The sequence below is a fragment of the Hibiscus syriacus genome, unplaced genomic scaffold (assembly GCF_006381635.1).
Source record: "Hibiscus syriacus cultivar Baekdansim isolate YM2019G1 unplaced genomic scaffold, ASM638163v2 tig00111022_pilon, whole genome shotgun sequence".
Classification (NCBI taxonomy): Eukaryota; Viridiplantae; Streptophyta; class Magnoliopsida; order Malvales; family Malvaceae; genus Hibiscus; species Hibiscus syriacus.
In genome coordinates this window covers 3,977,692-4,003,941 of record NW_024062956.1, presented here as the reverse complement: position 1 = coordinate 4,003,941, position 26,250 = coordinate 3,977,692, and the positions used below count along the sequence as shown (strand labels likewise).

Here is a 26,250-nt window from a genome sequence, read left to right as displayed (position 1 = left end):
AATTTCAATAATTACCAGTGGTTTAAAATATAATTAAACAATGACTAAAAGCATAGAGGCTATAAATGATTTGAAAATTTTTAGAGGGATCAAAATACAATTTTACCATTGTATTAATTCATCTATACAGCAATTTTACCATGTTTGGGGTGAATCACCTCCCTGCCCCTGCCAGTATCGAGCAAAACAGATGGAAACACAGAACGGTAGGTACTGGCCGTTACCGGAACAGTACCGACTACCATGCTGGACCGAAACGGACGGAGATCCGAATGGTTGGAACCAACCGGAACCGGAACAATACCTACTTCCATGCTGTAAACAGATCAAAACAATAAGAAAAATGGAAAAGAAAACTGATCATACCTTGAAAATTAAAACTTCAACTTCTTGTTTTGAATATGATAACTATATTTTAGACCCAAACTAACATTGATATGATACTTTAACGCTTAAAAAAACATTACAACATTTAAGGATCAATCTAAAATTTAAACCATATTTTGAGATGTTTAGCGTAATCGATTTTATCTAAATATGCCAAATTTAGTTTTGGTCGTTCTACTATGTTAAAGATTTAAAGATTTAGTGTTTATATTTTAATAATAATTTGATTTTTTTAACAATATTATTAACACACTTTAGATGGTTAACTCCAATAATCATTTATTTTAAAACGTTGATTGCAATTTTTAATAAACATGTATACTTTTTTTCGAAATTAATTAGTTTGGCTTGAATTTATTTTACAAAAATATCAAATATGCGATTAAGATGTAAATTTTATGTTAATCAAATGTGATGATGTTGGCAATTTGGAGTGATAAATTAAATTGAAAATACCAAAGTTCAAATCCCAGAAAACGAGAAGGACCGAAACGAGAATTTAACTATTTAAATATAATACAGTATTAGGAAACCTCGTCTGTCTGTAAGCGCCTTTTCTTCGCTGTCAGTTTTGCAAATGTCGACTGAATTTCAACTTTGATCAGTAAAAAAAAACAAAAACAAAATTTCAATGCTATTTCAATTTCCCTATTATTTCAACTCAAAACCCTAAAATCTAGTTGATTTTTTGTCAAAATTCTGCAAACATTGAAGTTAAAATGGCTGAAAAACCACCGCCAAAACCGATTTCACCTCAAGACTGGGAATCCTTGGTTGAAGATTTCCAGCACGGCGGCTACCGCCGCGAGAAATGGTGGTCCCTTTCCCCGTCCATCTCCGAACTCGCCCTTTCTTCAATCCTCAAAAAGGAATTCACTTTCAAAATCCCCCTCGTAATCTTCCTCGAAGAGTTTTCCGATCTCTTGTTCCCCCCAAATTCACTTTCTTCCCTCTTGGAACGCCTCGTTGAAACCCTACGCACCGTCGTGCAATCTCCGATCGATGGCGTCCACGTCACTTACGCTTTGAAAGAGCAGATGATGATTTCGACGACCTCGATTTTGATCTCTACTAACTCCGTCGAGTCCGTCCAGGCTCGGTTGACAGAATCCGTGGTCGAGCTTTTGCTGGCTGTTATAAACCGGCCGAACCATGGACCGGACCGCCACGCGCGTGCTATTGCTTGTGAGTGTTTACGTGAGTTGGAAAAAGCTTATACTTGTTTACTCTCCGATGTTGCTGGTCATTTATGGAGTTTATGCCAAAGCGAGCGTACCCACGCTTCGCAGAGCTACATTTTGTTGTTTACAACTGTAATTCATAATGTTGTGAATCGAAAGTTGAATGTTTCTGTTTTGAATACTTCGGTGCCTTTGGTTCCTTTTAATATACCACAATGGGTTTTAGGATCGGAAAATGAAGGGTTATTAGAGTTGAATTATAAGGAATTGAGAAGAGCCATGGCATTTTTGTTGGAATGGCCGCTGGTTTTAACTCCTTGTGGGATGATGGTTTTTATGGGGATGATAATGCCATTAGCAGTGGATTTGGATTTGCAGCCTTCTATGTTGAAAGTTCAGTTTTTCGGGATGATTTATTCGTTCGATCCCTTGTTGTATCATGTTGTTTTGATTATGTATTCACGTTTTTCTGAGGTGTTTAATGAGCAGGAGACGGAGATTGTCAGGAGACTTTTGTTGTTTTCATTGGAATCGCAGCAGTATTTGGTGATCCGATTGCTTTCGGTGCATTGGTTGATGGGTTTTTTGAATGGATTGATGGTGAATGGAGAAGATGCGGAGAAGAAGAAGCTGATTGTAGAGATGGGTTTCAGGTTTTATCCGAGTGTGTTTGATCCACTTTCGCTCAAAGCACTTAAGCTAGATTTACTTGCCTTTTGTTCTGTTTGTATTGATTCGTTGAAACCTCAAACTGTTTCGGATATGATTGTTGGGGACGAGAATTCAGTGGTGAAGCTCTTTCAAGATGGTCTAGTATCGGTTTCGGCTTTCAAATGGATGCCTCCTTGGAGCACTGAAACCGCAGTGGCCTTCCACACATTTCATAAGTTTTTGATAGGTGCATCTTATCATTCTGATGCTGATCCTTCCACCACAACTGCACTTATGGAGTCCACCATTTTTAATCATTTGAAGGTGTTTACTTTTTCCCAGTTTAACCTTCCTCATGCAGAAGTATTCCGTTAATTATGCCTCAGTGTGTCTAATTTACATCTACGTAGCACATCAAGCGTCCATAACCATAATTTTTGTCTGCAATAGACTATCATATAGATCTTATAATTGTTGTGATGGCATTTGTATATGGCAATGGCACCAAAGATTGATGCAGAATCAGAGGACCTGAAGTTTATGTTTTATATGTTCTAAGTTCTAATTACCGAACCAAAAAACTATACCCCTATGGGCTATGCTGATAGTCGTAACATTTTTTCTTCAGGGGATGTTGGTTGACTTGATACTGGAGTTTCAGAGATTGGTCCCTGTCATTGTTGCTTTTATTGACCGTTTGTTAGGCTGCCAAAAGCATCTTTGGTTGGGAGAGCGCCTGCTTCAAACAATCGATGCAAATCTTCATTCTAGAGTCGTAATTGACTATAGACTAGTTTTGTACTTCCCAATTTTTGATAGAATTGCTGAAAATCAAACAATACCTCCACGTAGGTTGTTAAATCTGCTAACCAAATTCATGGCTTTCCTTGTTGAGAAACATGGCCCGGACACTGGTGTGAAGTCTTGGTCTCAGGGTAGTAGGGTCCTTGGCATTTGCAGAACCATGCTGACCCACCATCAGAGTTCTCGATTATTCCTTGGTTTATCCCGTCTCCTTGCATTCACCTGCCTTTACTTCCCCGATTTGGAGGTCCGTGACCATGCAAGGTATGATGAAGGGGAAGTGTTGAAACATACTTCGATATTTTGATATACCAAAATTAATTAATATTTTTAATTGCCAATCCACCCCCCCTCTTTTCTATTTCATTGATTCGATTGACTCAACAGGTGGCTTTGTTTACTCCTTTTTTAAGTTTTTCAGTTCCATGTCAACCCAAACGGAAGAAAAATAGTCCAAACTATAAGGAGCCTCAAGTTATTGATTATTTTCTGTCATGTCATTTTACAGGATCTACTTGAGGATGCTGATTTGTGTTCCCGGAATGAAGCTTAGAGGAATGATGAACCTTGGAGAGCAACTCCTTGGTATTTCCCCCTCATCTCATTCTGCATCATTCTTCAATGTGCCATCGCCTCGGCATTATCCGGATGTCAAGAAATCTAAGAACATTTCATCCTATATCCATCTTGAACGGATGATAACACTACTTGTCAAGCAATCTTGGTCATTGTCTTTATTACCTATAGGGGTTGGGAGTGGCAAACTGGATTTTTCAGGTGGCTTTAGGGATACTGAAGCCTCGACAGATGAAAGAGAGCTCGATGCCAATATTCAATTTCAGACTATATCAGAAGACAAGAGAATTGATAAACCAGAGGCACCACTGTATGTGATGGACTCAAAAGTTTCGGAGATTTTAGAGAGATTAAGGAGACATTTCTCGTGTATTCCTGATTTTAGACATATGCCAGGGCTTAAGGTTAAAATTCCATGCTATTTGAGATTTGAGTCAGAGCCTTTCAATCATGTATGGGGAGGTGAGTCCTCAAAGAATGGGTTTCATGGTGTAGATGCCCTCCCTGCCATATATGCAACGGTGTTGAAATTTTCATCACTGGCTCAATATGGATCTATACCATCTTGTCACATACCTTTTCTTCTCGGTCAACCTCCGGTGAGTGGTTATTTACCTGCTGAAACTGATTCACTAGACATCGTTGCTAAGCATGATGATTTTGGTGGAGAGATCTATAAAGCTCCTGCAATGATTGAGCTGGATCCACGTGAGCCAACACCTGGTGTGGTTGATGTTTTCATCGAAACAAACGGGGAAGATGGTCAGATCATCACCGGCCAGCTGCAAAGTATTATGGTGGGCATTGAAGACTTATTTCTCAAAGCTATCGCCCCACCAGATATCCGGGAGGATATTTTACCTGATTATTACTCGGACTTGTTCAATGCTTTGTGGGACGCATGTGGCACTACTTCCAACACCGGGCGGGAGGCTTTCTCTCTAAAGAATGGCAAGGGGTTTGCGGCTGTCAATGGAACGAGATCTGTGAAGCTGCTTGAAATTCCTCCAGAATCTCTAATTCATGCTACCGAACGTTATCTGGCACCATTTGTAGTAAGCGTAAGTGGTGAGCGCCTTGTTAACATGGTAAAGGATAGAGGAATTATCAAGGACGTCATATGGAAAGATGATGTCTCAGGCCTTTTGCTTGATGCTACCACCTCGGCTACCAATCAAGACACTATGCCCCTCTATCTTACTTTTGTCGAAAATGAAGACGAGCAGGAAAGTCAGTTAAACATCGGCAAGAGAAGTATGGGTTGCATCCATGTCTTGATTTTCCTTCCCCCAAAGTTCCATCTCTTGTTCCAAATGGAAGTAAGTGATGCTTCAACTTTAGTTCGTATTAGAACCGATCACTGGCCATGCTTAGCTTACATTGATGATTATTTGGAGGCATTGTTTTTGTCGTAAGAGCTTACAATAGAAAATTGCAGTTTGAGGATACAAGAAAAAAGTTACATCTGTTAGGAATTCAAACTTCAAACTTGTCGGATGCCATTTTTTTAAAGGTGATTGCATGAACCAATCGGGTTAAGCTTCGAGATTTCACTGCATGCACTGAATAGAAGATGCTGGAATTTGATCTTTGGTCCTATTAGATGTCATTTTTCAAAGGTAATTTCCTGAACCAATTGAACTAAACTTCGAGTTTCATTGCATTCACTTAATAGAGGACGTTGGAATTCGAACCCCAAAGCTTGTGGGTGCCGTTATATAAAGGTGATTGCATGAATCAGTTAGGTTGAACTTGGAGTCTCAGTGCATGCACTTCATGGAAGATGTTGGATGGTTGGACGAACCAATCGGGTTAAACTTCGAGTTTCATTGCAGACACATGATAGAACTTGTAAAATTTTCTGAGAATGTCGAAGTTCTTGTTGATGTTATGTGCATTATGTTAGGAGGGGAACTTTTTGCACCCTTGTATACTGTCAGGTGCAGCATATTATCTCATGACTTTGTATTATTTCCTTCTTTTCCCATGCATCACAATTTTGTCACTATATTTAACCATTAAGACATGAGGGACGCTTGTCCCACCTTCAATTAGATCATCAAATACAAATTCCAAACAAAATAAAATGTAACACATGTTCGACCTTTCTGAAAACTCTTGTTAGGAAACTCGAAACGAGTAGGGTCTAGTATTAGAGAACATATGAGGAAAGTATTAAGGAATGAATCATGTCGTCTTCCTTCCTGTATTTATAGATCAAGATTGGTATTGGATGTCTAAATTAATGGTTAGATAGATGAAAATATCTTACTGATATTTTGAGGACTCAAATAAAAATGTTTAAAATTTAGATATTAGTTTAAAATCTGCACAATGATTTGGGGACATTTGATGTAGTTAACCATTGACTTGTCCCCGACATGAGCATGAAACATGGTTAAACCTAAAATGTTCCTATCCTATCTTTGTTCTTACCTGCACCTCTAATGTCCACCACACATAAATTTTAGCTTTTATTTTTACAAACTTTAAGTGTTCGGTAATTAATGTGTTGGATTGATATATATATATATATATATATATATATTCATTTATTACATTTAAAATTCAATTTTTATTTAAATAATATTTAAAATTGTATCATTTGGTTTAGTGACAGATCCAATAATATTTTTAGTGTGAGTATACATAAGTTCTTAACATAAAAATTTTTAACATGATGAGCGTAATTGTACATTAAGATAAATATTATCAATAAAAAATAATTAATAAAAAAGTTCATATTATATATCCATCCACGTTCATACGTAGATCTGTGAATAACTTGGAGGGACAAAATTTAATTACTACGTTTACGTTTTCAATGTGATGGGAAGCAAAGCAACTTATGGAAGTCAGAGTGATCCAAGTCCTTTTCATAGCTGTAACGCAGAAACTCGAAGATAATGTAATTATTAGAAATAAAAAAGTATAGTAATTAACAAAGGTTTAATATATTTTCTGGTATTTGAATTTCACATTTAATATATTATTTAGGTATATAAAATTTATTTTAAGATTCAATTTAGTGCATTTTAGCTTTTTTATTCAATTATTATTCAAACTTTTTTCCTTTTTCGCTCAAATTGATATCAAAAATCAATTTTTTTTGGCTTAAAGGGTATTTTTTCTCTTGATTATTTCTTTAAAAAATCAATTAAATCACTCTACTAAAAAAGCACTCAATTGAGTCATCGAACCTAAAAATTATATTAATTAAATTTGTTATCAATAAAATCTATTATTAAATACTATTAATTAACGATATTAAAATGACCGTCTATATATGATTAATGGCATGAAGGTGGATTTAATTAATTTTTTTTTTAAAAATAATTTAATTTGAAAACAAAGTTTAAAACCTTATTTAAAAAACTAAAACTAAAAATATTCAAAATTTAAAAAATGTCACAAACTGACGAATAATAAAATATAAAATAATCAAAATTTTAAAATACTTATAAAACGTTACAATTTTAAACATTTATATCATAAAAATATTCGATTATTTCTCGTCAACTTAAATCTTTTACCGTTCTTTGAACATATTTTAATGAAATTAAAATATATTATTTACATCAGAGTGACAATAACTTTTAAGGTTATTCTTATATAGTTTAAAAATGATGAGAAAAAAATTACACTAAAAAAATATTCATAAGTTTTATTTTAGATCTCAATTTTGATTTTTTTAAAGTATCGTTACAGCAAAATTTGACTAGTTTGAGCTCTTTTGGTAATAAAATCTAATTTCTTAATAATATATTCGCATAAAATAATAAAATAAATTATATTTGATTAAATAATCATATAAAAATTCAAATCAATATGCGTCTTGTTACTAAATCTAAATTCCAAAATAATATTAATACTCATAATTTGGTATAAATAGAACTTCATCAAGTTTAAATCATGAAAAGAAATTTCGTAAATTAGTTTTATTTTAATATAAAATTATATTAATGAATCATATGTGATTTATGAGGATAATGTCAAATAAATTATTGAGCTTTTTAACAATTAAATTGAATCATTTTAACAATCACTAATCAATTATATATGAATCATTAGCATATTTGATTGTTATATCTATGTGATAATAACTTTTATTATTAATAATTCAAAAAAAGTTAATTGATAGTACTATATTTTGAAGTTAGATTCAATTAAATAAAAAATATAAAACTAAAATACCCTTAACACTAATTATTTATTTGATCTCTTTACACATTTGTCTCTGTGTCTCTCCCTTTCTCTTTCATAGTTTCCCTTTAATTTTTTCACTTTCTCTCTCTTATATCCTTTTAGTTATTTTTCCTCTGAGTTTTCTCTCTCCTCTTTCTCTCTCCAGAAAGGGCAAAACCCTAAAGATCCATCTACACCTCAAAGTGAGTTTTTTTTATCTTTCCTCTCTCTTTCATTCCTTTTATTTTATTTTCCATTTGGTGGCTTCTTTATCTCTCATTGCTTTCCCTTTTCTAACTAATTTTTGGAATTATGGGTCCCTAACTCAATTTTTATACTATAAATATATTTTGTTTATTTATTTGTTTGTTTGATTTCAGCTTTGATGCTGGGATTTTGAATTAGGTCTAGGTTTCTGATGAAGTTCCCAATTTGAAATCCCAAAACAGCAATAAAGATTCAATTTTTTTCAAGATATTGTTTTTGTGGTTTTTTTAGTAGATCTGATTATGGGTTTTTATGCATGAAAAGTTTGGAAGTTGGGAAAATGCGGGCAATTAGAACTTAGTTTGAATCTGAAAGTTTCCAATTTTTGTCGATATTGGTATCATTAGATTTCCATTTTTGCTTCTTTGGAATCTTATTTTTTCCCCATTTCTACTATATACTGGATGTGCGAAAATGTGGATAATCCCTCTTGAAATTTAGCTTATTGGAGGTAGGACTTTCTGTTTTAGAGTTAGAAATGTAACATATTTTCTTTCCATTTGTTTCCTCGGGAATCAAACAGATTATTTGTCATTCTTTGAATTTTTTGATGTTGTTTGTCTGATCATGTAATTGGATCCGACCATGATCTCCCTTCATGTAACTGCAACGCATTTCATTGTTGAAGCCTTAGATTCTGTTTCGATGTTTCAGCTTCTATTTTGAATAGGGTATTCGTTGGTCTTTGAATGGCGTTGATGGAATAATTTGAATAATGGTAAAAGGTTAATAATTCTGTTGTGTTGTTTGACTAAATGTAGCTTCATGGATGAAGATGTGTTGAATATGCGTAATTGGGGTTACTATGAACCGTCCTTTAAAGGACACCTCGGTCTGCAGCTAATGTCAAGCATGGATGAACGGGACACAAAGCCCTTCATTCCTGGGCGTGACCCCAATCTCATGGTTACTACCAATGCAGCCTTTCACCCACGGGATTGTGTTGTTTCTGAGGCACATATACCCATGAATTATGTTCGGGATAGTTGGATTAATGAAGGAGATAAGCTTTCCAGCATGTTACCGGCCACCGCCCCCAATTACGGCATTCTTCCTGAAACCTCGACAGCTCATTCATTGCCGAATTTGCAGTTACCTCCTGATTCTTCAACAAGAGATGAGACAGTGGTGAGTAGAGTCGAAGAGCCGACAGCTAGTAAGGATGGTGTTCAACCGAGGAAAAGGCAGGATGGATCTGTCCCCAAGATGCCGAAGGCCAAAAAGCCTAGGAAGCCAAAGGAAAATGCAAATTCTACGGTTCAACGTGTGAAACCAGCAAAGAAGAGTATTGACTTTAAAATAAATGGGTTCAACATGGATATTTCAGGCATTCCAATTCCGGTTTGCTCATGCACTGGAACCCCTCAGCAGTGTTATCGATGGGGCTGTGGTGGTTGGCAATCTGCTTGTTGTACCACGAACATATCCATGTATCCGTTGCCAATGAGCACCAAAAGGCGTGGTGCAAGGATAGCTGGCCGGAAAATGAGTCAGGGGGCATTCAAGAAGGTCCTCGAGAAACTTGCAGCCGAAAATTATAACTTCAGTAACCCGATTGATTTGAGGAGCCATTGGGCGAGACATGGTACCAACAAGTTTGTCACTATTAGGTAGCTTTAAACTCCGTGGTAATGATAGTTGAGCTCCATCACTTATGGTCTGCTTCACCTGTATATATTCAAGTGGCCACCGTGGTTCTTTCGAACGTTGTAGTTTTTCATTTATGCTTATGCTTTAAGAACATCCATTTATTCCGGTCACAGACTTTTAAGTTGCAGACGAGTTTTTATTTGTTGGATCTTGTTCGGATAATCCCCTTTCAGTGACCCGGAAAGTGTGATTAAAGACTGGCAGCCAATGCTGCTTTCCCTCGCTATCTTTTAACTGACATTTTTGCATTTATGTTTAAACTTGTTTGAAAGTCTTTATCGTTTGATATGCTGTTCCAACATCTTTCATATGTTAGATTTACTATCCGTAATGGATTTGTATTTAAAAAAAAATTATATATCTGATCCATTGTCATCCCTAGATAGGAGGGTGTGAGTGTGTGTTTTCGAGTAATATCATCATCGATAGGCTAGGATTTAGCTGTAATGGCAATTCGAGAGAAATTTAGCTGTCGTTAAAAAATACCGAGGATTTGCTTGAAGTAATGAACAAGAAAACCATATCAAACCTGCTGTAAGAATCGAAGAAGATGGAGATTTTCATTAAAATAGGTAAGTGTTAATTATACAACTTTGTGAAGAACATGTACATGGGAAGTACGGATGAGAGCTTAGACTGGTGAACAGCTTTAATGGTGAGTTACTGTAGCAATTTGAAAGAATTGTTGTAGAAAGATGCTTTGATATTACTATGAGCTTCTCTCCACTGTCTCAGGTAACAGCATCTCTTTTGGAGAATCCGATTCACGCAGGTATTCAGCCAAGATTGGTTTGGGAGGCATTTCCAGGTCATCGAGGTTCGTTTGTAACATTTCCAGGACTCTGGTCATGGAGGGGCGTTCCGATGGCCGAGTTTGAGTGCACCATAATCCGATTATGAACAACTTTCGGGATATTATGGCATCACTTTCTGTCAGGTTCTCTAACTCTAAATCTCCCCTCGCATTTAGTTCATAGACCCAGGTAGGAAAATGCACTTTGCTTGAATTGATTGCATCGACATCGCCATGCCTTCTTCCGCATGCCATTTCTAGCATTATCATTCCAAAACTGTAAACATCAGATTTGCATGACATGGCCTTGAAATCCCTTGAAATCATCAATTCAGGTGCCATATATCCCGTTGTTTCACTTCTTCCATACAATGGCATGAAATCATGCATCTTCGGGTACAATTTTGCTAGCCCGAAATCCGAAATTCTGGGTCTGAGATTCTTATCCAACAGTATATTTTGAGGCTTAATATCTAAATGAACAATGCCACCTTCGGATCTTCCATGTAAGAACTCGATCCCTCGTCCCGTTTCCACAAGAATTTCCCAGATTTTCTCCCAACTAAACAAACCCTATTTTCCACCGTCGGAGAAAAAATGCTTGTCGAGAGATCCATTAGGCATGTATTGGTTAACGAGAACGTGTTTTGACCCCTCGGAACAAAACCCTAGGTTTGGTACCAAATTCGAATGTTGAACTTGACCGATAATGGAAACTCCATTGATGAAATGGTCTTCACCACCTTTGATGCTCTCAAGTTTTTTAACGGCAACGGCACGGTCACCGGGAAGCTGCCCTCTGTAAACTGTGCCAAAACAACCTTGGCCTAATTTGTCTTTGAAATTGTTTGCCATTGAAAGTACATCTGTATAGTTGAACCTTTCTGGTGTAAATGGCTGCTGAATCTGTGAAGGTTCTTCCCTGTAATCAAACACGATATGACTATATGATTAGAGTTGTAATCGAATCGAGTCAAGTCGAACTCAAGTACGATTATGATATGAGAAAATACGAATTGTCGGGTTTACCTGCAATCAATTTTGTTTCTGGTAGACAAGTACTTGTGGAGAAGGAAAGCAAAGATAACCAGTGGAAGAAGGATGAATCTGACAAATCCAATGAGTGCTACAAAGCAAAATAATAAAAATAACAATCAAAACATCACATTTACGGAGTTTTAGAGTTGAAACGATTGAAGAAACAAAATGAAATTACCAGCCAGGCCCATTGCTGCAAGAACAGTGTATATATATACAAGTTCAGCATAGTAATCTGCATTAGAAACGAAGAATTTCATGAATATGAGGATTCTAAAGGTAAAAATCCGAGCTTGATCGACTCAAGTTGGATCCGGTTTTACTTTCATAATTTAAGTTCGAATTTCTCATATTTCATTTTTTCTTACAAAAAGATGAAATCAATTAAAAAATAATAATACTAACCATATTCTGCTTCGCATTTATAGAGAAAATCTGTATCTGCAGATTTATAAACGCATCCACGACCCTTGGCTCTGCAATCTCGACACTCAACGGACCATCTCATCCGAAATCCTGATTCCTGCATCTTCAATGCCGATTCATAGGAGATGTTATCCGGCAACGGTTCTTCGTAATATGTTGGCACCGCGGCGATTACCTTACATGTTTTCTGGACATCGTACGAGGTTAACCGAGACCAACTCACATTGACATAAACATCAGATGAATTCTGATTCAAGCATGGTACTCTGCTGTCATCAACCAAGTTGCTGGTATCCTTGGAAGAACATCGAACATAGTTTAACGTATACGAGTAACTAATATTAACCGACCTGTATGATCATCCATTTCGATCTCCCCCACCGATAACGATCTGTATGGTAGACCGCAACTGCCGTTGGCCAAATTAATGTCCGCGAGGTGAATCGTGTGATCGTCGTAGGTAATTCGCTTGACGTAGTATAATCCGGCGTGGAAATTCATCATTGTTCTGTTGTTTCGGCAGTAAAGTTGGAAATCATGATCACCGCAGGCAACCGGATCATCGGTCAATCGGAAAGGGTAACGGATTTCGAGTGAATCTCCGCATGAAGAAGAACATTCGGGTGGATATTTTCTTGATTCGGTTTCGTTGAGTACAAAGAGCAGCAAACAAAAGAGAGCTGATGGTTTCTTCATCGGATAGCGATGGATTTGGTTAATGATTCTTTTGTTAAAGTTTTTATAGAAGAAAATGAAGTTCTCCGATGTGGGCTGGTCAAGAAGACGCGTTTTCTACCGTTAAGTGTAGCTTCTAACGGAAGTTAATCCGCCATTGAAGTCGTTAGTGGACGACCATTGCTGAAGTCAAGTTTGATTCATCAATTATTTCGCTGAAATGACGTAGATTCTTTATGACTTGTACTTTTCAAAATTGTCATTGAGTTGGAATTAGAATTAAATATAGGAGGGATCAAAACATATACTTTTAAAAATTTATTAATTATAAAGTATATAAACATTAAAATAAAATACATTTTAATAATTTACTATTATTATTTTTATGTAGTAGGTTGGGTCACTTCAATCTAACCGTCACCGTTAATATTTTATCCTAAGACATACTTTATCATTAAATTATAGAGATTACAGTGTTAATATAAAAAAATTATGTTCGTAAAGTATAAATGGATCACTCCACAAGAAATGATAACATTAATATACAAAGTTTTCATCTCATCTATTTAAATTCATTTAAAGGTTATATCTTTATATAAAACTAATGAATTTTACACGTTGAAATATAATTCGAAACATTATAATTGTTGAAAAGTAAAGTGATATAAACATATGAGATCTGGAATTTCACGATGATTATAAAGTGGAACATGATTAATGAGTGGTGTAGATTTTTCAACAGATGAATTCTTTTCATTATATTCTTCATTATTGATCCTTGTATTATTTTCATAAAAAACCACCCATTTATCTGTTGTTGTCGTCTTCAAAGCTCCCTTGACTTCTTCTTTGTACTCAACAACGGCGGACCTTCCGTCGTCCTTGCATGTGATCTTCATATCCAAAACCCCGTTGACTATTCTCTGGAGTTGTTCGACTTGTTCATCCCGAATCCGAGTAACCGTCAGGATTTCGCCGGTGTTTAAGAAGCCGAATTCCTTGCAAAACTCGAAAAACGATGCAAGTTCTTCGCCTTTAGAAGAATCCTCGATGCCATTGCGGATTCGGATTTCTGGACCGAGTATACGTTCAACAAAAGCTTTGTGATTTCAATGCGAATTCGGCTATAAACATCGTTTACCTCGATGATGATACAATCCATGGCTTCGAGAATCAAACCAAGTTTCATATTTTCAGCTCGAGGCTTAACTTGAAGCAACATATCGAGCAAAGATTGCCATTCATGAAGTCTCGAAAGATGTTGCGACATCAATGATCGTTCGTCGCCTTTTCTATTATCATTTTCCGACTAAACGAGGGCTCTTTGATCCAAAAAGGCATAGTATTCACGTATAAAAGCATTGAAGCCCCACGTTTGGTTCGGCCCGAGATGTTCGTCGCTAAAACTCGACAAATCGAACGGCAACCGTCCCATGTTTTGAACGGCAGGGACTTTACAACGAAAGATTCCATGCATTGGCATCAAACCTTTAATGGCGACGACCCAACCCCGAGTCTTCTTCATCCTTCTAGACAATGCCCAAAGGAGAGGCTGTAGACTAATTGTTGACGCTCGAATCCAAGAAAACACGATTTGTGCATTCCTTTTGTCGATGCGGCAGTCATCGTTACTCGTCGCATTGATGATGGCGGCCTCGAGAACGGGACACCGAAACGAATTTTTCCCGGAAAATTTAGCCAAAACGATGCTGTTCTTGTCTTTGATAACAACGGAAACCCTATTCCATAACCCCATAATTTTTCTTTTTTCTCTTTTCCGTCACTAAAGATTTCGAAAGGAGAATGAAACAGCTACGGACTTTGTAGCTGTTTTTCTCTTTATTTTAGCTTACGAGATGGTTCCAGCTTGTAAACGATCTTTCACTCATTTTTTCCAACCAATTACAAGCTATTGTCAGTTCGAATCCAACATAATTAAAATGCGTTACTAACATATATAAACGACGTACTGCATGGGCGTCTTAAATTTGACATGTCAAAAGAATAGTTATTTTATTAATATGATTTATGTCTAATATTTAACGTTTAAACTAACCATTAATGTTTATTTTGATAAAAAAAATTAATAGTTTGAATACGTTTCAATACTCTCTCGATTTAATATTTAGACAATCAATATCAGTAATAAAATTTATTTTTATAAACATAAAATGAGAAAATAGTATGGGTTCCTTTATACGATATCGATAGCAAATTAAAGGTATTGATGACGTAATACTAAGTATTAATGCCACTATTTATAAATATGCAAATTTACTATTTGATACTTGTTGTTTGCTTGAATTGTTTGTATACCCATGATACTTTGAATTCATTGTAAAACGGTATTTGCATTCTCATTTTGGTGATTTTTATGTTCGATTCAAATCCGATTAACCTAGATTTCATTTTGTTACTTGAATATGACATCATCTGTTCGATTAAACGTTCAGATCAAATAAGAGATGTTATATTTAGAATGATACAATATTCGAGCAAAATGTTGTAACATGTAGTGGATGACTAGGTACATAAAGGGTTATTAGTATATTTTATGGGATTCATGTACTCGTATGGTACATGATATTATGAAATATATGATCCCTTATTTGTGTCATCAATGTACACATGTTATTAGCTGGATCGAACCAAAATTATCTAATTCCTAATTACACTATCCGATTAGATATATGGTAAGCTTTTGTGGATGAAATGAAATATACGCAGATCAGGTCGTGTCAAACTTGAAAATGTTTTTATTTTCTTACTCGAATCAAAATTAAATCATACTCAAAATGACATAGAAAACCCAAAACTTTTATAAAATATTTTTTAATAGCATAATGGTGTTGTCTCTAAAATGATAGAAAGTATGATGAAGAATGTTACAAGTTGTACATAGCCCAAAGAATAAAAAGCAGAAAAGTGGGGGAAATGGTAAGATTTTTCAACCAAATTACAGCTGCGGTTTGTTAAAAGCAATAGAGGAAAGAGTAAACAAAAAAGGGAAAAGCTCACGTAGAGTCCTAACAAAGAAATAAAGAGGAGGAAAAAAAAGGGTTAAAATTTGAATTTTGCTAATAAAAAAATCAATAAAAAATGAGTTAATTGCACCTTATATTTCAAAATATGGCTATCATTTTAAATTAGTCCCCAAACTTTGAAACATTCTAATTTGATCCTCAAACTATGACTCTCATTCTAAATTGATCCCCACACTTTTGAACATTCCAAATATATCTCCTAACTATGACCTTTGTTTATGATTAGCCTCCAAAGTGTTGAACATTCCAATAACTTTCCCCAAAATCATTCAAAAGTTTGAGGATGAAATTAGAACATCTAAAGATTTGGGGACTAATATAGAATGAAGGTCATAATTTAGGGATGAATTTGAAATATTTAAAGCTTTTGGATCAATTTAGTGATCATTTTGTAACAGTTTGATAAAAATTAATGAATATTTTGAATGTTGGTGTCCAAAATAATCATTTAAACACAGTTGAGTTATATATGGTGTAATTTATCCTATACTATAATATGAGGAGGGACCTTTGATGGTGTATAACTGTACAACCGATCCCATACGGCCTTGTCTCTCTGTCTGTCTTCGATTGTGCATCTTTTGATGCTCCCTTTCTCTTCTTTACTTTCCGTCCATCTTTCTCTTTCTCTCGCCGGTTGAAAGGAAGATTTTCCTCTCTGCCTCAGCTTCACTCCCTATTGTTTCTCCCCACAATTCTCTTCTCTCGATAGAAAGGAAAGTGGAGTTGCTGTGAGGCGGCGGAGCAGGGAGCCGGGACTCGACGGTAGTGGAATGGACATGGAATTTCTACGGCAGCCACATGCAGTGGGGTTCGACATCTATTTCTTTTGGCCCATCGAACATCCCATGGAACCTCAAGATGAAGATCTGCCTGTGAAATGCCCCATGCCTGCTTCTTCTTCTTCTTCTTCTTCCATGGACGTACGTTACATTTTTACTTTGCAATTATTGGTAATCAGTAATGGCGGTTTTGCTTTAAAATAATCATTTCCTTATGATATTCGAAGTTTGTTTATTGAAGGATGGAAAAGGACATGAAGAAAGGGTTGCAGCAGAGAGTTCGCGGAAGAGATCGGAGCAACCGAAGATGGTGAATAACGGAAACGTGGCAGAGACGGCGGCGGAGCCGCCGGTAAGAGCGATACGTAAAAGGCATCACATGCTCACCTGTGACAACCACATAACGGCGAAGCCTCTTATTGGAAAGCTTGCTCTCCCTCCAATTCCACCGTCTCAGACTCTTACCATTTCTCAAATGCTTAAGCAATTCGACCAAGATTAAATCATTTGAAAAATAACAGCCATCTTTTTCCCCCTACCTTGTAATATTTCAGTTTCAAATGCATTTGGAGAGCTGAGAAAATTGAAAATTTTCCTGGGAAATTCCTAGAAAAATGAGTGTAGCCAGGCTTCGTAACGTAGTAGTAGCATATTGAGATCCATAATGTATATTATTTATATTTGAAGTTATTATCAAGGAGGAGCTCTTATGAAAGTGAAAAAATTAATATCAGTCGAATATTAATTACCAAAATGTGTTTAAATATAGATTTACATATGCGTGTTCATCCCTTGGAGTGTAAATAAAACGAAACGAGTTTAAATATTGTTAAATTCTGAACTCTATCTTGATATTCATACCGTGGGATCTCCATCCTCACCCCAATCGTAATTAGTGATGAGTTCTGACCTGAAAATCTCTACATAGTTATTCTTATTTCTTTCAATTTGTTTGTTCTATTAAACAAGCCACACTGTGTGTTTTCAAACTGAATTAAATTAAAATCCAAACCACATATAACAAAATGAACATGGTCCAACAGAATCCGAAACATAAACAACGAAACAAAGAGAACGAATTCAAAGGCAAAAAGGGGTTGTTTTCCTCCATTCTCAGCATACAGTAGAGGGGACCATTTTTCTAATAAAATCCACTTCCCGAATTTCATCTGGTTTCATGATATAATGATATATCCTGTGATTCTGACAGCCATCCATGAAAAAGGATTTGGCATGTGGGGACAAAGCTCGATGTGCCAGTTTAGCACTGATGAACAGCTCGACGGAACATAGCAGAGAGATGTTGTTTTCACCTTTCACCTATGGGTGAGGGACAGCGAAGTTTATATTATTTCGATTCGGATGAGAGTATTGGATACATATTATATAACTTGTTCGACAATGAGAATCAGTCGAATGTCAGAGTAAACATGCTTTGAGTAGCTTCAATAATTGAACATGGCAGCTTCTGCACTAAATGATATATCATATCATTATGATCATGTATTATGTATCGCAATGTTCGTATGTCTCACTGCTCTTTACAGTTGCTTTGGATTTCGACTCATCGCAGTTCGCAGCCTCTCTCTCAACTGCACTAACAGGTTTGCTTGATACTATTGTTGGTTTTCATCATAGCTCATCCGCTGCTGGTTCAATCTAAACTACTGTGCTGTCTTGGTTTCTCTATTTTCCATCCAAGCTTGTCCAGGAGCAGTTGTGTTAAGATCGGGTTTCTGAGGGTCATTCTCTTTTTCGGGTGGGGAAGTTGCGTCAAAGGGAATGTTGAGTTCAGTTCCAGTAGTTGGCAATAGTTGAGGTGATGAATTATCGAAGCCCGGTGGAGGTAGGAAAACTCCGGTGCCGGCAACAGGTAGATGAGGTGGATAATGTCTTGGAGGAGGAGCCGGCCAAGTGGTCGTACCAGGTGGGATGGCAACCACCTCTTTTGAACATATAAAATCTGCACTACCACTTAAAAAAAAGAACTCATTTTTTCATCACATTATCCAAGCAAATTTGCCAACTTATTTGGTTAGAATATCGTTATTACAATTATTTGAATGTTGTTATTATAATAATTTAAAAGTTATGAAATGGATTGATAAACTCAATGAAGAAAATTGTATCCAAGTGCAATGTTGAAATCAAAGTCCCCATGGGTATTTAGGGTCACTGAAAACATATTTTGCAGACTCAAAAGGATTATAAGCTTCAATCTTCCATTCTTCTTTCCCATTAGTTCCATGGTTATGGTCGTTGAATCCAACAATTGAGGCTTCCAATATATCTTCCCAGTTATCAGTTTCATCATGTGCATGATCATCAAGCAGAATCAATGGCTCCCTTTCTTCTTGATCATCTTCAGTAACCTTCTCAGGCGTTGACGAGGAGGATTGATGATCATCTTCATCTGTTAGTTCCCACATTCCTTTGATGAAAGTTTCAAGAGCATGAATTTGAATCAATGGGATCCGATCCACGAATGGATATTCGTAGGATCCACAGACTCCCATGAGCTTACACCATTGATAAAACTCCCACAACTGATTCCCTTGCAAGGCTGCTTTCTTGTATATCCCGAAAGCCGATATGCATCTCCGGTACGGCATCTGGAACAGGTTTTCCAACACCAGAACGATGTCCTTTCGGAACACGGTGTAACATACGAAGCTGTCCCGAATGATGTATTTCATCGCTGTCTGAATCAAGAAGCTTCGGGCTGCGATACCAGTCGGTCGGCAATCGATGACTCGATCGATCAGGCTTTGTATCCGTCGCAACACCTCCAGAACCGTTCCGATTTCTTCCGTTTTGTCATCCGACATTCCGGAGTGATGATTATCTTCGTTGGAGACTTCGTCTAGCAAATGAGCGTACGATCGGATAAACATGGTGAAACTCCCGGGATTCGACGACGAAACATCCTGGAAACGACAAGGGTACAAGGAGATGGAGCCGTTGGATCGGTTAATCAAGAGTTCGGTTCGAAAAGGGCTGTCTTCGGGCAACGAACGAAGCAACCGGTGAAGGAGGAGTAAGCATTTCAACGCGACTCGCCAGCTTCGTGTCTTCCCAAAACGACGAGCGAAGCTGTGCGAGAAAGCTCGACAACAAGGAGGGGAAACGGCGAATATCTTCTGAAGCTGATGGACGTATTTATCGGCCAAAGGCAAGTCAGTGGGAGCCGTTGCCTTTACGAGGATGAGATCAACGTTGCCGAGGCCACCGATGGTGGCTAATTTAGCATAGTTGACGCATGTATGCTCCTTTAAAGCGTTGAAAGCTTGTTGGAATCGCCTGTTCATGGCTTTCAAGGAAACCCCAAAAGTTTTATTTTTGTGTTTTGGGGTCTATGTGCATGACAATGATGCCGGCCGGGAGAAGAGGGGGGATTGGTTATTTAGGGTTATTTATTATATAGGAAAAGGGTCTCGAGATTTACGCTTCTTGGAATGATCGAAGGTAGGCTACAATTACAAGAAAAAAGTGTTTCGTTTCTAACAATTTCGTTATCAACAAGTAGGGAAAAAGAAACATCCCTGTGTTTATTTCATGTATTTTAATGATGAGGTTAGTAAAATGTTGAGATGGCATGTAATGACTGAAAACCCTAAGAAAAAAAAAAAGGAATGCTATAGGGTATGGGGGTTTTTTGTTTAATGTGTGCTTGGATCCTACTAATGAGACGTGGTGTGCTGATTGTTCAACTCATCACTTAATCATAATATCCGAGGTTTTAAGAATGTAATATGTTTAGTCATCAATTGTTTATATCCTTGAATTGGATTTATATGCGTAGTTTCCAGTCGTTAATAATTTTTTCATGTCGTTCGACTTTGATTTGCAATTTATTTTTATTCATTTTTGTAGTTCGATGCAATCATATATATTCATATATACCTTTTGTTCGAATTTATTTTGCTAGGTTTCTAACATTTTCTATGTGTAATCCTTTTATGATCTCAAGTGACTAGTTTTTTTATGTTAATGATTATAATAAAATGTTTTTATCATGTGTTTAGTTTACGATTATAATTGTAAATTTTCATCATAATTTAAATAATTTTTATTTTTAATAAAACTAATGCCTTTCTACTATAATTTAAATAATTTGTATTTTTAATAAAACTAACGGCTTTTGTAACATCCCAAATACAGGGTTAATGACTAAAATGTAAATTTTGGAAACTTTATATTCAATTTCAGAAAAGATTAAAAGTTCAAGGACTTAATTGAAAAATTATGTGAGGATAATTGATTACTAAAGATTGAAAGATAAAAGGGTAAAATAGTCATTTGATAAGAAAGATTTATATCTTTCTTTTGTGGGCTATATAACACGTGGGGATTAGGAGGAAAAAGGAAAGAAAAGTCTAGAAATGGGTGGAGTTTTCTTTTTCTTCTTTCCGTGGCACCATGAATAAGGTAAGTTGGTCTCAAGTTAAGATTTCCTTTCATTTTTAAGTTGATTTTGATTCTTAGAGTGATAAGAAAGCTTAAGGGAAGTTTTAAATGGTTTAAAACTCAAAGATGAACAAGTTATGAGAGATTAAAGAGAAAGTGTTTTTAAATGAAATCTTGGAAAAGAGTTGATAAGTAGAATTGAAAGCTAAATTTGACTTGTCAATAGTTGAATTAAGAGATATGAAGTGCTAGAATTGAAATTAGAACATATAGAAAATTTGGTGTAATTCTTGATTTACATATGGATGATAGGATTTTGAGGTTAAGGATATGATAAATTAGTACTAATGGGTTTAAGCATGTGGAGGTGAGTTAAGAATATGAAAGGGGATGAAACATAAAGTGTTTGAGCTGAAATGAGTGAATTTTCGGGCTTAAAAAGTGAAATATGGGCATAGAGTATCGGTATTGCTTCATCAGGTACCGATACTTCAAGTATAGAATTATCAAAGGCATTCAAAGGGTATCGATACCTGGGAAGGTAGTATCGCTACCATAGGTACCGATACCATAAAGGAGGTATCATTACCAGGAAATATCGAATGTAATTTGGTTATCGATACCCAGGCTTGGTATCGATACCCTAGCTAGGGAAGTATTAGTATCATGCTTGGGGGTACCGATACTACTCAAAGAGGAAATTATATTTAGCATTTCAATTAACTTGAATTATTATGGATTGAATTATGATAATTGGAAGGTTGATATGTATATTATATGTATGATTGTGTAGATATCAATCGAGAGTAAGGTCTAGACCATTCGACAAGTATTAGACATCGAAGGGAAAAGATAAGAGAACGGTATTGACTAGTGAGACCAGGTGAGTGCATACTATATGTTTAGTTCGATGGAAATAAGACTTGTGATAAGTCTATTTCTTATATTAGATTTCATAATCTTATAATTATGAACATGCATATGTAATGATCATTGTAGACATATGCATGAGATATACATGATTGTGTGATTTGATATATGTTAGTGGATTCATGTGAATATACTAGTAACACCTGTTACATGATATGAAATTGAATGATACACACATATGTGATATGTGATAGAAGAGAGAAAACATGTGATCATAAGAGAATTGATATGAATATAGTGTCCATGTTATATAATATGAGAGCTATAAGTATAGTTGGCATGCTAGGAGTCGAGGGTTACCTATGTTCTTCGGAACATATGGACAGGTACCTATGTTCTTCGGAACATATGGATAGGTCCTTCGGGACATAGATTTCATATGCCACTTAGTGGGAATTATAAGAGTTGTGGTGACAGCATAGTGCACAACCTCTATGTACTTACATACATTAAGTTTTCACATGTGTACATGGGCTATCTAAAAGATACAAATTGAGTAAATTCTATGTGATGTTATGTGTTTATTGGGTGATATGATATGATATGATATGATATGATGTGTATGAGTGTTAAAGATAAGATGATAAGATAAAAGGGATTAATGATAACCTATACAAAAGTAATAAAAACGTAGATGGTGATAAATGTGCATATGTGTATATGTTATAAGAAAGAATATACGCTTTCATATGATATGATAGCATTAGTTATTCATGCATTGTTAGAAGTTAGAGTTTACAATGGATTTTTTATATGCCTCACTAAGTCATCAACTTAGCGTGTGAGTGTTTCACACGTAGGTTCCGAAAAGCGAGAAGAGAATCTAAGAGGAGAAAGAAAGGTCAACATCTCCTTTACGAAGTTCAGATAAGAAAAGAAGTGGATATGATTATGTATTTTGTTCTATTGAATATAGTTGGCATATACTAATAGAATTGAGTTGAATACGCTCTGATATGTTTTGTAAAATCAATTGATTTTAATTAATGCAAAGAAATCATTTTCTGGAATTATGAATTTGAATTTTAGTAATTATTGTAAAGAAAAATGTTTGAAAAGTCAATGTGACACCTCAGACTCTGTAACATCCTCAATACTGGGTTAGTGATCAAATTGTAAAGTTTCAGAATTTGGTGACTAGAGTAGAACAATGGATTAGTTCAATGATTTATTTGGAAATAAATAATAAAAGTTGTTAGTAATTATTAGATGAATTGAAGGGCAAAATGGTCATTTGACAAGGAATATTTTTTTATTTTCCTTATAAGATAAGGAAATCACGTGGGAAGAGAAAAAAGGTTCCAGAGTTCTCTTCTCTTCTTCTTTCTTCATACGTGAAGGCTTGACTCAAAGGTGAGTTTCTTTGTTTGTCGATTAATTATTGATTTTAAGGTTGAGTTATGATCATTAGATGATAATTAAGCTTAAGGAAAACTTAATTTGTTCTAAAACAACAAAAATGAAAGATATAAGAGAGATTAAAGAAAATGAGTTTTTAGATGAATTTATGGGAAAGAGTTAATAAGTGAAATTTGAGAAGGAATTGGACTTGTCATCACTAAGAATAAGAGATATATGAAGTTAGAAAGAATTAATAACAAAGTTGAATGTTTAGCAAGATTATTAAATTTTAAGAATCATGATGAGATATGAAAGATAAAGATGGTTTATATGGATATAAGTTGGTTTAAGTAATGGTAATTGAGTTTAATGACATGATAGGGGCTTAAAAATAGAAGAATTGAGTGAAAAGTTGATGGTTTTCGGGCTTAAAATGCAAATTATGGGCAAGGTGTATCGATGCACATTCAATGTGTATCGATGCACTCTTTAAAGAAGAAACATCGAATGCAATTAGTGCATCGATGTATAAGAAGTGCATCGATGCATCCCCTTAAAATGAAAACATCGAAGGTGATTGGTGTATTGATGCATAGGTAGAGCATCGATGCACATGTTAAAGAATGCATCGATGCACTGTAGAATGTATTGATGCACTTCAAGGGGAAATTGAAATAGACATTTCTTTTGGTCTAAGAAATGATAGATTAGAATATATCAATTGGATACTGATATATATCAATGTACGATTATATAGATATCGAGCACGAACAAATTCCGAAATGATTATCAAGTTAAGATTCGATCTGAACTATGTAAATGCATGTATTTATGATAATAGGTCATGTGATCATGAGATAGATGATAAAATATATATGAAAATAATAAGACATAAGATTACATGCATATATAATATAAGTTAAAAGATAAGAAATAATATGTTATATGCATATGAGAAAAAAGTATATGTGATGTGACCATGTGCAAAAATGATGAATAACGTGAATTTCATGGAAAAATGCTACGTGAAAGTAAACTACGTGACTATGTGATCATATAAAATGTGATAAAGAGCTATGTGAAAGAACTATGTGATATGAATATGTGAATGTGTAATGAGGTAAAAGATAATGCCCATGTCATGTGTTATGAGAGCTATAGGTATAGTTGGCATGCCAAGAGTCGAGGGTCTACACGGTTCTTCGGGACATATGTGTTATATGTGGTCATTCGGGACATCTACGTGATCCTTTGGGACAAATTCTATGCGCCCCTAGTGAGATTTATACGAGCTGTGGTGACAACATTGTGCACAACCTCTATGTACTCACATACCTTAAGTTCTCAGTAGTGTGCATGGGCTAACCAAAAAGGATAACAATAAAATGTAAGTTGTAATGAGAAATGTGTTACATGTTTTATATGAGGGTATATGTGAATGTGTGTATGTGTTACAGGAAAGAATGTGTGTTATGGGTTATGGCATTTGTTATGTGATGTACATGAATATATGTTAATATATATATGAATGAATATCAATGACTCAGATAATGATGTAAGAACATGTTATAAGATATAAAATATGAAAAATAAGAGATCATATGAACAAGAGATAAGAGATAGAAACGATACTCATATAAGAGTATGAGGAAATATAAATGATGATATGCATGTGTGTATGTAATTGTTACATGAAAAAGTATTTATACAAGTATAACGTTGTATTACATGATATGTACATGTATTTGATAATTTACATATGGATTTATATGTCTCACTAAGTCTATGACTTAGTGTGTGAGTGTTTCACACGTAGGTTCAGGAAAGCAGGAAGAGAAGCTAAGAGGAGCAAGACATGTTAGTTTATCCTTACTGAAGGTCAGATCAGAACATAAATGAATAACATGTATTTTGTTATATAGAATCTACTTGGCATGTAGTTAAAAGATTTGTATTAGATACGCTCTGATCAGTTTTGTAAAACCATATGTTTTATATCATAGAAAGTTAATGGTTTTATTAGAAATATCAAACTGAATCTTGGGTATTTTGTAAAAGTAAATGTTTTGATAAGTCAATGTGGCACCTCAGACTTGTATCCGGGTCAGGTACGGGTTGGGGGTGTTACTTTTAATGGTATCAGAGCTAAGTTTTAGCCGATTCTAGGATTAAACCGAAGTCAAATGAGGTTTAAAAATGTGTACATGCCAACTAAAAGTAAAATTTTTTGATCTGACAGTGTAAGGAGTATGTTGTCTTGCTAATAGAATGAGATTTGTATGATATAATAGGAATTGATTATAGAAATTATCAAAGTAAAATAAATCGATAGCTGACAAATCTGATGGTAATAGCAATTCACCTGCCCTGGTCAGGCTGGATGAAGAGCGAAAACCTCAGAAAGTGTCTTATAAGATTAAAGGTTGATTTTAAAAAGTTGAAATCATATTAGAATAGTGATAGAAGATCTTCATTGTTTTGAATCAGAAAAGCAATATTGATTAGTTTTGTTAGTATGTGGATAAGATAGAATATGGTGAACAAGTGTCACCATAAGAATGTTAAAAAGATCAAATGATGTAGTGAGAATTGGTAGAAGAGATCAAGAATAAGTGCATCAGTGACAAGAGTATAAGATATAGAAAGCCAGAGTTTATGAGTTGAAAGAAAGAATAGTGTTGTACATAAGCAAAACTGTGGATATAATAAGAGATTGCATTTTAGAAGAAAAAAGTTAGCGTTGGCTAACAAGAATATATGATGGGAATGTACTGGAAGTATAAGATTGTAAGATATTGTCAGGATATGATAACCAAATATGAAATAGATCTGGATATAATGGTATATTTGGATCATGGTAATGTGGTATAGTAAAGGAAAAAGAAGTAAAGATTTGTATATTTGAGTAAAGCTGAGGATTGATAAGAAGAGTTTAAGAATGAGTATATCGATGATCAGATTATAAGATAAAGGAAGTCAGAATGTTGAGTTTGAGTAACGGAAATTACAGGATGTATGAGAATAGAGGTGAAATTGACAAGTTAAATAAATGAATTTTGAGATAATTTCGATTGGAAAGGATGTATATGATTGGTTGTGTAACACCCTCAACT

At 35.3% G+C, this 26,250-nt stretch overlaps 6 protein-coding genes and 1 pseudogene across 6 annotated transcripts; 3 read left to right on the top strand and 4 right to left on the bottom strand.

Moving 5' to 3' along the window:
- Nucleotides 1-914: 914 nt before the first annotated feature.
- Nucleotides 915-5,265, top strand: LOC120150409. The gene is made up of 3 exons (XM_039163092.1): nt 915-2,543; nt 2,848-3,287; nt 3,532-5,265. Exons 1-3 carry the CDS (start codon nt 1,107-1,109, stop codon nt 5,012-5,014), a joined length of 3,360 nt encoding a protein of 1,119 aa, XP_039019023.1. The 5' UTR covers nt 915-1,106; the 3' UTR covers nt 5,015-5,265.
- A 2,605-nt stretch (nt 5,266-7,870) lies between these two features.
- LOC120150432 (protein BASIC PENTACYSTEINE2-like) lies at nt 7,871-9,923 on the top strand. The gene is made up of 2 exons (XM_039163122.1): nt 7,871-7,987; nt 8,813-9,923. Exon 2 carries the CDS (start codon nt 8,817-8,819, stop codon nt 9,663-9,665), a length of 849 nt encoding a protein of 282 aa, XP_039019053.1. The 5' UTR covers nt 7,871-7,987; nt 8,813-8,816; the 3' UTR covers nt 9,666-9,923.
- A 370-nt stretch (nt 9,924-10,293) lies between these two features.
- LOC120150433 (rust resistance kinase Lr10-like) lies at nt 10,294-12,723 on the bottom strand. Its single transcript, XM_039163123.1, has 4 exons — nt 11,938-12,723; nt 11,711-11,767; nt 11,524-11,620; nt 10,294-11,416 (listed from the first exon to the last, which is right to left on the bottom strand). The coding sequence occupies exons 1-4, from the start codon at nt 12,059-12,061 to the stop codon at nt 11,068-11,070; spliced, it is 627 nt and encodes a 208-aa protein (XP_039019054.1). The 5' UTR covers nt 12,062-12,723; the 3' UTR covers nt 10,294-11,067.
- LOC120150614 (LEAF RUST 10 DISEASE-RESISTANCE LOCUS RECEPTOR-LIKE PROTEIN KINASE-like 2.2) lies at nt 10,411-10,884 on the bottom strand. Its single transcript, XM_039163260.1, has one exon. It carries the CDS (start codon nt 10,882-10,884, stop codon nt 10,411-10,413), a length of 474 nt encoding a protein of 157 aa, XP_039019191.1.
- Nucleotides 12,724-13,271: 548 nt separating the features above from the next.
- LOC120150613 lies at nt 13,272-14,389 on the bottom strand (annotated as a pseudogene).
- A 1,898-nt stretch (nt 14,390-16,287) lies between these two features.
- Nucleotides 16,288-17,107, top strand: LOC120150322. Its single transcript, XM_039163016.1, has 2 exons — nt 16,288-16,600; nt 16,701-17,107. The coding sequence occupies exons 1-2, from the start codon at nt 16,451-16,453 to the stop codon at nt 16,959-16,961; spliced, it is 411 nt and encodes a 136-aa protein (XP_039018947.1). The 5' UTR covers nt 16,288-16,450; the 3' UTR covers nt 16,962-17,107.
- A 1,016-nt stretch (nt 17,108-18,123) lies between these two features.
- LOC120150611 (putative clathrin assembly protein At2g25430) lies at nt 18,124-19,767 on the bottom strand. Its single transcript, XM_039163259.1, has 2 exons — nt 18,636-19,767; nt 18,124-18,422 (listed from the first exon to the last, which is right to left on the bottom strand). Exons 1-2 carry the CDS (start codon nt 19,765-19,767, stop codon nt 18,124-18,126), a joined length of 1,431 nt encoding a protein of 476 aa, XP_039019190.1.
- Nucleotides 19,768-26,250: the final 6,483 nt, after the last annotated feature.

Coding starts and splice junctions, on each gene's coding strand:
- LOC120150322 (XM_039163016.1), top strand. CDS start 16,451: ATGGACATGGAATTTCTACGGCAGCCACATGCAGTGGGGTTCGACATC. Junction 16,601..16,700: donor CTTCTTCTTCTTCCATGGAC/GTACGTTACATT, acceptor TGTTTATTGAAG/GATGGAAAAGGACATGAAGA.
- LOC120150432 (XM_039163122.1), top strand. CDS start 8,817: ATGGATGAAGATGTGTTGAATATGCGTAATTGGGGTTACTATGAACCG.
- LOC120150409 (XM_039163092.1), top strand. CDS start 1,107: ATGGCTGAAAAACCACCGCCAAAACCGATTTCACCTCAAGACTGGGAA. Junction 2,544..2,847: donor CCATTTTTAATCATTTGAAG/GTGTTTACTTTT, acceptor TTTTTTCTTCAG/GGGATGTTGGTTGACTTGAT. Junction 3,288..3,531: donor GAGGTCCGTGACCATGCAAG/GTATGATGAAGG, acceptor GTCATTTTACAG/GATCTACTTGAGGATGCTGA.
- LOC120150433 (XM_039163123.1), bottom strand. CDS start 12,061: ATGCAGGAATCAGGATTTCGGATGAGATGGTCCGTTGAGTGTCGAGAT. Junction 11,768..11,937: donor TAAATGCGAAGCAGAATATG/GTTAGTATTATT, acceptor TTTCTAATGCAG/ATTACTATGCTGAACTTGTA. Junction 11,621..11,710: donor TGCAGCAATGGGCCTGGCTG/GTAATTTCATTT, acceptor TTTGCTTTGTAG/CACTCATTGGATTTGTCAGA.
- LOC120150611 (XM_039163259.1), bottom strand. CDS start 19,767: ATGAACAGGCGATTCCAACAAGCTTTCAACGCTTTAAAGGAGCATACA. Junction 18,423..18,635: donor GTCTGCAAAATATGTTTTCA/GTGACCCTAAAT, acceptor GTGGTAGTGCAG/ATTTTATATGTTCAAAAGAG.
- LOC120150614 (XM_039163260.1), bottom strand. CDS start 10,884: ATGCATGATTTCATGCCATTGTATGGAAGAAGTGAAACAACGGGATAT.